This window comes from Podarcis vaucheri (genome assembly GCF_965113315.1).
Source record: "Podarcis vaucheri genome assembly, chromosome: 9".
Taxonomy (NCBI): Eukaryota; Metazoa; Chordata; class Lepidosauria; order Squamata; family Lacertidae; genus Podarcis; species Podarcis vaucheri.
The window spans coordinates 56,325,487-56,337,059 of NC_138767.1; the positions used below are offsets into that span (position 1 = coordinate 56,325,487).

At 40.4% G+C, this 11,573-nt stretch overlaps 1 protein-coding gene across 1 annotated transcript in view; it reads right to left on the reverse strand.

Moving 5' to 3' along the window:
• Positions 1-11,573, reverse strand: part of PPAT (phosphoribosyl pyrophosphate amidotransferase) — a 45,112-nt gene that overhangs the window by 3,415 nt on the left and 30,124 nt on the right. Inside the window, exons 2-10 of the mRNA XM_082238212.1 lie at positions 11,192-11,258; positions 9,135-9,341; positions 7,391-7,503; positions 6,932-7,077; positions 5,533-5,605; positions 3,214-3,365; positions 1,361-1,488; positions 584-805; positions 43-163 (exon numbers count right to left, since the gene is read on the reverse strand). Coding sequence (XP_082094338.1) covers positions 43-163; positions 584-805; positions 1,361-1,488; positions 3,214-3,365; positions 5,533-5,605; positions 6,932-7,077; positions 7,391-7,503; positions 9,135-9,341; positions 11,192-11,258 — 1,229 coding nt within the window. The remainder of the gene's footprint in view (positions 1-42; positions 164-583; positions 806-1,360; positions 1,489-3,213; positions 3,366-5,532; positions 5,606-6,931; positions 7,078-7,390; positions 7,504-9,134; positions 9,342-11,191; positions 11,259-11,573) is intronic.

The window sequence follows — 11,573 nt, forward strand, 5'->3', positions numbered from 1 at the left end:
TGTATACCTTTATTGACAATGATTGAAAATATAACGTTTTACCTATGTAGTTGGCTAGGTCATGAAATTCGGGCTTATTGGCGATGAGTTCTTCTTTCGTTGGAATGTTTATTCCCATGTAACAAGGAAATCTTATTGGAGGTGAAGCTACACGAACGTGCACCTAGGGAGGAAGGGGGGGGAATGCTATTATGATATTGACACTGTTTCAATTATGCCATCCATTTGTATTATTACCTTTATTTATGTAATTTCTATACTGCCCTTCATCCGAAGATTACATGGTGATTTACAATATAAAAACACAAAATGCATATCTTAATAACCAACAAAAACAATACCCACTTCACCACCCACAATTCCAACAGGCAGCACCAGCAAAATTCAAAGTCACTACAAGGGATGAGTGAGGTCTGATTGGTTGGCAACAGAGCCAATAAATTTGGCTTTGCTCTTAGGAGAGGAGCAGAGTACTACCTTCACCTCAATCAAGACTCTTGAGAGACTATTATAAAGCTGAAACTGCACCAGTCTTGTCCCTCAGTCAGGCCTTCCTCAAAAACCGACAGCAATACTTTCTTACCTCTTTAGCTCCAGATTCCCTCAGTAGTTTAATTATGGGTGAAATGGTGTTGCCTCGTACAATAGAATCGTCAATAAGGACAACACGCTTCCCTCTGAAGTTGTCTGACAGGACTCCAAATTTTTTGGCCACTCCGAGCTGCCTTAGCCTCATGTTTGGCTGAATAAAAGTTCTTCCTACATATCTGTTTTTGCACAGTACTTCAATGTATGGTAGTCCACACTAGAAAAAAAGAGAGAGTGTAAAAGTCAAAGTACCATATTAAGTGAAGTGGCTAAGATCAATTCTCCATCAACATTCCTTTTCTTTTCTATACACAAAAGAGTTGACTAAGTGGGAACAGTTCAACTACAACAGCCAAAGAAACTTATGCAATCTCTTGGAGAAAACGTGAACTTCATTGGTGTCTGGGGAATTCCTTTGGAAAATGGTAAAAAGCTAGTAATTCACACAGGGTTGGCAGTGAGGGGGTGTGGTAATATTTTTCTCTGACTGTTGAAATTTATTTGCATGTGTATTTATAGTCTATGTTAATGCTGTGTTGTTGTTTTTAAAAGTAATTCATTAGTTTGATGTATTTATCTTTTTCTTGTAAACTGGCTTGAACTGTTCTCAGGAAGGCAAGATGGAAACTTTTAGTGCTACAAGATAAACATCTGCATTAAAATGTTTGGTGTACAAGTTCGTATTATGTCAATTAATTTTTTTAATAAAAAAACGTATTCCTACAACAAAAATATGAGATTTCAGATTAAAGGGAAGAATCGGGCACATTACCTTTTGAGCATAACCAAGGGCTGCTGGTGTTGCAGATTCTGGGACTGTGCTAACCAAATCAGCTTCCACTGGGGCTTCAATTGCAAGCTGTTGGCCGCATCTCCTCCGTACAGAATAGACCATTTGACCTGTGGAAAATGAGGAAAAAATTGAATTAGTTCTGTACAGTTTTGATTCCAGCATCTTCAACTGATTTTTTCCCCTACTGCCTTTTATAATCCAAGGCAAGAGTAAAGGTTTAAACCCAGTGTCACGGACTGGTTGGATGGAGAGGAATGATAGGAGGAGCCAGCAGGGAAGAAGGCTCAGAGCCCAGGAAGTGGCAGTGGGGTGATAATGAGTGGTCAGAGGGAGAAGACTGGGAGGAAGTATCAGAAGCTGGAGAAGTAACAGGGCTTGGCGGAGGGGGAGTCTGTGGCAGAGAGAAACCCAGAATCAGAGGCAGAAGCTGAGGGAGGCCAAAAGGCAGAGATGAGTCTGGCTAGTGAAGAGGCATGGGTGTCTCCCCCTCCTGCTGTGACAGGCTCCCCTCCTCCCTGGTCTCCCAGAACCAGGAGAGGCACAAAGAGGGCAGAGGAGAAGCTAGCTTAAGGCAGGCGCAGTCTCAGATTGCTTGGGAAAAACTTTAAGACTTTGGCAGCTGTGGGGAGGCAGGGACTTTCTGTCTCAACAACTGCTTCATGGAGGCAAGACCCGTTGCTGTGCTCAATAGGCCTGACACTCCTGTGCAGATCCTGTTTTCGCTAATAGTTAACTCTGACTTGCTCGGTGTGATTTACTGCTGGCTCACTCCTGTTACCCAATCTCTTCAGCATTTGCTCTGTGAACACGGACTATTTCTTTCCTTTTACTGAAATGATTTTTTTAAAACAATACAAATAAAGCAAGAGTCAGCAAACTTTTTCAGCAGGGGGCCGGTCCACTGTCCCTCAGACCTTGTGGGGGGCTGGACTGTATTTTGAAGGAAAAGAAGAAGAACGAATTCCTATGCCCCACAAATAACCCAGAGATGCATTTTAAATAAAAGCACACATTCTACTCATGTAAAAATACCAGGCAGGCCCCACAAATAACCCAGAGATGCATTTTAAATAAAAGCACACATTCTATTCATGTAAAAATACCAGGCAGGCCCCACAAATAACCCAGAGATGCATTTTAAATAAAAGGGCACATTCTACTCATGTAAAAATATGCTGATTCCCGGACCGTTCACGGGCTGGATTTAGAATTAGATTAGGCTGGATCCGGCCCCCGGGCCTTAGTTTGCCTACCCATGAAATAAAGCAACATTCAAAGAAAAAGTAGGAAGCATGGGGGAGATGCGTGTGACCATAGATATTGTAAAGGGAAATACACTGCACTCATTATGATGCTCCACAAGCTAACCAAATAGTCTCCTCTATTTTATCTTTTTTTTAAAATGTATCGTGCAAATAGGCAACCAGGCCATTGGTCCAAAAATCCTTTTCAACCCAGCTACCCACCCACAAAGTACCACAATACAGCTTCTGGTACTACACTGAAAAAAACAACACGTTATTTATTTACTACTACGATTTAAACTAGCAGAAAATCATGAAGATTATTTTGCTGTCCCTGTACAGAATCTGTAAGGAAAGCTCACAGCTCTCCAAGTAACCCTACTCTGCTCCCTATAGATGCTGAAGACCTAACTGGATTTCACAATACATTAAACATAGCCATAAAATCAATCTTGTGAGACTTTCCTAATGTACCCTCAATTGCTGGGAAAAAAATGTCCAATGCTTTTGTGGATCTTGATTCAAATACGTGGGTATAATTTTCATCAATCTAAAAGAACGACTGATTAACCAAATTTCACAGCTTGCCTTCAAAGATGCTGTCAGGCCTCGCAAAATACACATATTCAAAAATGCAGAATGCTGATGGATCTCCCGCAGGTCTTGGCACAACATCCAATGTCTGGACATCATATCTGGATATCTTCACAATCTCTCCAGGCATGACCTCACGGTAATATCTGGAAAATAAAGTTAGATATTATAAATCTTCATAAAACTGATCCTTGGAAACATTGCAATTGTAAGAGCATTAGTTATTATAGACACTGTGCCTTTGGGTTGGAAAAACCTGGGGGCATGTGCATTCCTTGGTGGCTGACAAAATCACAATAATATTGTGCGTGCAACAATTTCTCAGACATATTAAATAAGTTCAGAATGTGATCTAATACTAAGATTTTGGAAAATCTCATTTGAAAAATTCAGTCCTTTTGTAGCTGTGAAGATAATGTTTTCAAGTAGTACTACCTGAAATCCCAGTTGCAAAAAAAATGACTGACACTGTCCATTTGAGCTTAATTGGGCTTACTCTGGAGTATATGTGCATAAGATTACACTTAATGAGATTTCTAGAGGTTAGAGGCAGGCCTATAGTATCCTTCAGTATCTAATTATCTAGGAGAAATTGACTAGGAAAACTATAAAAAAATGTGATCAATCTGGAAAATGTATACAGAACACCAAAGTCAGCTTTGTTGGTGAAGAATTTTAATTTTAATTAGCCCAGATTGTACAGATATGTAACTATAACTAACATTTACTGTGATTTAGAGAAATAAACAATCACAATGCTCCAAATGTTGATCTCACAGAGCAAAAAAAAAATCTCTGAGTTTCACAAAATAGTTTTGTTAACCAAGCAAAAGTCGAATATTAAAAGTTCACTAATACACGTGCAAACTGAAAGACATTGGTTTGGCTCACATGCAGTGCCAAACCATTGTTTCATGTTGTTGGATGCACACAAGTTTGATCCCTCCTCTTCCTTACTTTGTGTTGCAGCCAACCACTATCCTATGAGGGTTTTCTTGCTGCCGTCCAACCAGGTTTGCAGATCACAATGTGAAACTGATTTGGAAGATAAATGCAACCCACAGTTGGGTGTCTGGATGTAAAGCTTGTTAAAAACCAGGAAATAACTAATTCAGCTGACATGAGAGAGAAGGAAGGAGCTGGCAACAGCAAGGCTCAGTTATGGAACACTACTTATGTTTAGTGTCATATGTGAACTGACTGAAGGTGTCAAAATGTCTTTGGAAAATAGTGGCATTATTAAATCAGTTTTTATCTTCTTTGATAATCTATTTATAGCTGCCACCTTCATGCTTGCCTGATGGCAGACTTGTCAAATATATTGTCAGTTCTTATTAGACTAATAGTTCATAATGGAATTACACATGTCTGCCATTTTCTAAAATCTGGCAACAAACAGGTGCCTTAACAGGGAAATTCCAGGTACCCACAGGCTTCTTTTTGTGAAATATTGGTTTCCCCCTTTTTCCTCTTTGTGGGCAGAAGTTACCTACTATATGAGGGTGACACAGAAGATAGGAGTCCCATATCAAGTTTTCTTCCCACTGTTGTAATGTGTCACTTATTGTGTGTTATGTCATGGTGTCATGCATTTTTCTGCATCCATTCCACCTGTAGACTAGTGGAGGAAGTCATTTTGGAAGCGTTGTTACTTATTATAAAGGATCAAGGGAAGAATTCAAGTCAGGAATGCAGTGTTTACCAGCAATCCCATGTTTCCTGTAATGTGCAGTTTCTCCTCAAATGGAAAAGATACCGAGTGAAATCTAAATGGCCTTTGCCTTTTCTCACAAACTGCTGGTCATTATTCTGCACATCATTAACAAAAGATTTTTTGTCATTTTCTCTCCCCAAATTCTAGAGACACATTTTGTTGCTATCCTTAGAAGTCTGGGGAGCAAGAGAGAGAGATTCCATGGCTCTCTGAACACAAAAATATGATGAGTGCTTTTTAAAAAATGTAACTTACTTATACAAAAGCGTGAAAACGAAAAGTAATTAACTGGCTAATAGTTAGTTGGTTGTCAAAGATCACTTTTCAGTGTTTTGTCTTCTAAATATAGATGGTGTACAATTCAGCTCCCTTCAAAGCAATGGGTCGTTGACTTCAATGGAAGTTTAATTTTCAGATCAACAATACCTTTTCTTCAAGTTGTTGTAGTACAAAATAGCAGAAATAATCTGATTTGACTTCATGTGTAAGGAAACACAGAATCACAGAACTGTAGAGTTGGGAAGAGACCATGAGGGTCATCTAGTCCAACCCCCGACTCATGCTCTACCAACTCAGCTATACATAACAAACGAACTTACTCTGCTCCGATAGATAAAAAGCTACATGATTCTGAAGAAACTACCCATCCTTCAGTTTCAGCATTGGTTTTCCCTGTAATAAAGTTTAAAACAGTAATAACTGCATTAAAAAAAACCTTCTTTTTTATTTTATTTTTGTCAAAGGAAAAGTCATACAGAGTTGCAGAATAAAGTAACAACAGTAGAACAGTGTACCAACTTAACTCTGTTACTAGGTCTTTAAAAATCTGTTGCAAATGCTCATTACCTTTCTCAAACGACAACAGTCAAATAGAATACAAGCATCTGAAAGTATTACTCCAGTGGTGACATTGCTTGTAAAACATCTTATCTGACTGGTGGCCAACCACGAGTGATATGACCGTGAAACTCAAGTCATGCATTCAACAGTAATTCTGTTTGTTGTAAACTATACTGGTGTTTGCTACAGCACATATATATATTGTGAAGGGCAGAAAAGCATCCCTAAATAGGCCTGTCTGTGAAAGCATGACACAACCATAGCTAATCAGCATATGTCAACTGTCTGTTTAGGAATTAATATTTCCTTCACATTTTTCATGGTTACTGCAAGATGCAACACAGGATGTAACCGCAGCAAACACAACTGCTATGTAAAGTATGACATTGCTCCAAAATAATAACACAAGTTAGTGGCTGATCTAACTACCAAAAGATGTCCCAAAAATTCAGTCTAGACTGAGCTGCTTAGAATTAATCTTTATAGTGTTTCTGAAGATGTACCTATGGAACTAGACACACATTCTTGTTGTATTTATTGGTTGCCTATATGTTCCCAAAATCTCAGGTGTTATGGATAAATAATAACATTATTACCCAGAATTTAGCATTTTATTTCAGGTGTATATTATATAAAATTTCATGATGCAATCACAAGCAAACTGAGCCAGAAACTTAAGCAGAAGAAACAAAATGATTTCCTCTATTCTACCATTTACTTTTTGAAATATGGCAACCCTAGTAATTTGATATAATAGCAACTTGTATTAGGCTTTTATCACTGTTACTTAAGACTGCATTCATTGTAACTAGAACCCTATTTTCTCCTGAGTTATGTATTTTTTCCACTTTATGTTTCCTCTTTTCATGTAGGATTACTGTTCTTCCAATAAATCCAATGTTTATCTATGTAGTTGAACATTAAAAGCATAAAGAGTACAAGTGGTGTTTCAAAATGAACATTGATGAAGTTAACTCAAAGCATAGCTCACATATAAACATATCAAATATGATGATAGTGATATATTTATTTATACCCCACCTTTTTCCCTAACAGGAACTCGGTGCAGCTTAGAGATTTAAACAACAACCACCACAACAATTACCCCAGCCACTCTGGGCGGCTCCCAACAAATTAAAACATAATATGAAGTCTTACCTTTTCCACTAATATCACCTACTGGAACAAGACGGCCAATACAGAGTGGACGGTTCCCATAGGGATCACGAACAGCATAGATAATATCTTTATGCATCATCAGAAGCGAGTATGAAGTGGGTGTTTCATTCATCAGATTTTTTATCCTGGAACATGAGAGCTCTTTTAATATACAGTGGTACCTCGGGTTACAAACACTTCGGGTTACAGACTCCGCTAACCCGGAAGTAGTACCTCTGGTTAAGAACTTTGCCCCAGGATGAAAACAGAAATCGCACGCTGGCGGTGTGGCGGCAGCGGGAGGCCCCATTAACTAAAGTGGTACCTCAGGTTAAGAACCATTTCAGGTTAAGAATGGACTTCCGGAACGAATTAAGTTCGCAACCAGAGATAACCACTGTACTCCTTTGGCTTAGTGCTGCTTATTTCGCTTATTTCCCTTCAAACCAATTGCTTTACCTTGCTACCCAATCTGGGGTGTCGTCATTCTCCAAAGGGGGTGTGAATGCCAGCAGCTGAGTGATCAATTCACTGTCAGAACTGGTAGACAGTCCCACTCCATGGCGCATTAGCTATTAAACAAAGGACCAAAATGCAGCATTAATCAAGTATATGCAACTCTCGTATTATCTGTAGAAGAAACACACATGAGTACATGCATAACTACACCAATGGTCTAGAAAACAGAAGTGACATCAGCCAATTTCTGATCTCTAAAATCAAAAGAAGTGGTATCCAAAGGGGAAGGGCACAAAGAGGACATCTACACCACACATTCGAACGGGTTAAACTGTTATTCCTTCTTCTGAGGAATAGTAGTTCTGGGAAAGAAAATGCCAGAGAGGGAGAACCCCACATCTGACAACAGGATTCTTCTGAGCACTGCGATTTTTTTGCAGGAAGTTGTCATTACTTAAAAGTTCGAGCCTAATAGAGCAATCCTATACATTCAGAGGAGGAATCATGGTGGAAGGAGCTGTTTGCACCTTTGGCAAGGGAAGGAAGACTGAGCTACTACATTAAGTGTAGAGATCAGCTCTTCAGTGAGATGGGTACTTTAACTAAATTTGGGATATAATATAGATAAGAGAAAGAGGTGATGGGAGGTAGGTGTACATTTATTTTTGCGTGTCACTTTGGTATTCCAGCTTCCTCTTCGTATTTTCAGGATTTAAACTGTGAGTGCTGTGAAGAATCCTTGGAATATAAAATGGTATAAAATCATAACCCCGTTTCATTCCGTATTCAGTTGTGAAAAATAAGCCAATCCTTGGGTCATTCCTTCGTAATCATGAGCAAGTCATGGAAGGGGAAAAAAGTACCTCTAAAACATTGCTGTAAACCATGGGTAGGGGCCTGATCTAGCCCAACTGCCTTCCCAATCCAGCCCGTGGACGGTCCGGGAATCAGCATGTTTTTACATGAGTAGAATGTGTCCTTTTATTTAAAATACATCTCTGGGTTATTTGTGGGGCATAGGAATTCGTTCATTCCGCCCCCCAAGGTCTGAGGGACAGTGGACCGACCCCCTGCTGAAAAAGTTTGCTGATCCCTGTAAACTGTTATGCTTATATATCACAATTGTGCATATGGTAGAGGATGAACTACAAGACGATAAGAAATCAACTGAAGGGCAAATAAAAGACAACTAAGGATCTGGTACATTGCAGAAGGGGAAGGATAGGTGTTCACAATTAGCAATGCGGCACTTGCCTGGGATCTGTGGATGATCTCAATATCATGAAAACAGTTGTTCACCTTTATGCTTATCATCCTAATGATCTGTTGTTTTGACTATTTTCCTACCGTCAAATATAACAAAGACCTGGTTATGTGCCACTTATAAATGCAAATTTACTATTATGTTCTGCTTCTTCGTGCTTAGAATCCTGAATCCTGGGCCAGCCTCCCCCAAGCTGGTGGCCTCCAGATGTTGTGGGACTACATGTCCCAACTTCAGGGCTGCCCAAGACCTTTTGGTGCCCCCCATCCCAACTAGGGAAGAAGGGGTGAGTTAAGCTCTACATCAGGAACAGGGGGGGGGGGAATAAAGATCTACATCAGAATCTGCTGCCCTGTGGATCCTGCCCACTGAGGCAGTCACCTCACCCTGCCTCATGAGTCAGCTGGCCCTGCCCATCCTTCTAAACCAATGGCCTTGAGAGCTGTAGACCAAAAGAACTACAGGTTGGGAAATTTGTACCTTTCTTCTCAGTCGTGCAGCATTTGTCAGCTCCCCATTGTGGGCTACAGCAATCTTCCCATGCAGAGTTTCCACAACAAAGGGTTGGCAGTTATCCAAGACAGAGACTCCGGAGGTAGAGTATCTTGTGTGGCCAATTCCAAGATTTGAAATGTACAGCTTCTTCAGACTGTCTTCGCTGAACACATGATTAACCAGACCCATCCCCTGCAAAACAAGAATGGGAAATGATTACATGCTCTTAAGAGCAGTTTCCAATACTGCCCAGAATACTTTAGCAAGCTAAAATTAATCTACATGTGCGTGCAAACACAAACAAGTTCCTGTTGCCAAACTTCCAGATTGAAGACAACTCAAAAACTTTCCCTTCACATTTCGTGAAAAAAGTTTCCCTTCACATTTCGTATAAGCCCTGTTTGAAAACAGCTGCATGGATTGCCAGTTCTTTCCCTGGCCCAATTCGAGATGCTCATGTTAACGTTTAAAGCCCTAAAAAGATTCAGGCCCCAAATGTCTTCAAGACCACCTCCTTTCCTACAGACCCTCTGGGATGCTAAGATCGTAGGAGGTTACCCTCTTAGTTGTTCCACCACCCTCAGAAGCTTAGGGTGTGGCAGTCTAGAAAAACACATTTTCCGTGGTAGCCCCTAAGTTGTGGAACTCCCTTTCCACAGAGGTGCATCTAGCACAATACTGGGACGCAGGTGGCGCTGTGCCACTGAGCCTCTTGGGCTTGCTGATCGGAAGGTCGATAGTTTGAATCTGTGTGACGGTGTGAGCTCCTGTTGCTCTGTCCCAGCTTCTGCCAACCTAGAAGTTCGAAAGCATATCAGTGCAAGTAGATAAATAGGTACCGCTGCAGCAGGAAGGTAAACGGCATTTTCATGCGCTCTGGTTTCCATCACAGTTCTGTTGCACCAGAAGCAGTTTAATCATGCTGGCCACATGACCCAGAAAGCTGTCTGTGGACAAACGCCCGCTCCCTTGGCCTGAAAAGCAAGGTGAGCACTGCACCCCATAGTTGCCTTTGACCGGACTTAACAGTCCAGGGGTCATTTACCTTTATCTTTACCTTTACCTGCATCTAGCACCTTCACTATACACAGCTTCCAGCAAATACTGAAGAGGCACCTCTTTTACCCTTGAGAGGTATATGTATTTTAGGACCTGCCTTATTTTTGTAATTTCAAGTTGTTGTAAACAGTTTTAAATGCTGTGTAATGTTTTATATTAATATCAATGTTGTGTTTTAAGTGTATGAAAGGCAAGTAATAAACTGTAGTAGTAGTAGTAGTAGTAGTAGTAGTAACAACAACAACAAATTTTCATGTAATGATCATTTTGCACTTGGAATAAGTAAATAAAGTTATGCTATTGTGGTGTAGTAGCAATAGTTTTGGTTTGTAAACCACTGCCTGGCCTAGGGCAAATCACTGTCTATCTGAACTGACTTTCAAACCACTTGGCTTCACGCTAGGATCTCCAGCATAAGGGGCTGGGGCAGGGGCATTGACCTCATATTCAATCGCTGTGTCCTTAACAGCAGCTTGATCTGCAGAAAATAAACAGCTGAAGATTTTTAAGGCAGGGACAAAATAGAACTGAGAAAGTTGGCAACCCTACTTTATCCATCACATCTTCCCTGCATTATCACTGAGCACAGATACTGTATAATATAATTTGGCTAGACTGCATTTCTTTTAAAGGTTTAGTGACTCCATACACATGGTACTCTTGCCAAAAAAAGGGGGGGTACATGTGATGATGTATACCTTTTGCTCACTTTCCCTGCTCCTCTTTCAGGAAAACTGTTGTGTCTGAAGTAGCATGTAGTGCTGCTATACACAATTTATAACTTAGATACTAGAAACTTACATCAAAACCTTGTTCAGCTATGCAGCTTCTGCAAGGTTTACCTCAGGTATATATGCAGTGAATGGTTTTTCAGCTTCTCAGTATTATTTTTAACATCTCAGAGTCTTAAATGGAAAGTTTCTCCATGCAAAAGCCACACCTTCTCTTAACTATATAAACAGTAAACAAGCTTCCCAGTTTACCTTGTGTAGTTTGAATGAATGGGCTGACTCGCCATCGCTTGTCACAATCCCAGCACTCTCTTGGCCTCTAGGAGGAAAGCAAAAGCAGATGATGGCGCCAAAATGGCATTTATATATTCACATTATCCATTTGTGGATTCGTATGTAGCAAAAGCAGCACCATCCATACACAATCTGTATGCAAACAGATAACCTTAAAGGGGGAAAAATCCTACGGCAAGAGAAACCCCATCCTCCTGAATTTCACCTTCCCTCATCAACCACCAAATCCAGGTACAAGGCTCTGGTTCCAGAAAGGAAGTACAGTACAGTGGTGCCTCGCAAGACGAAAAGAATCCGTTCTGTGATTCTCTTCGTCTAGCGGTTTTCTCGTCTTGCGAAG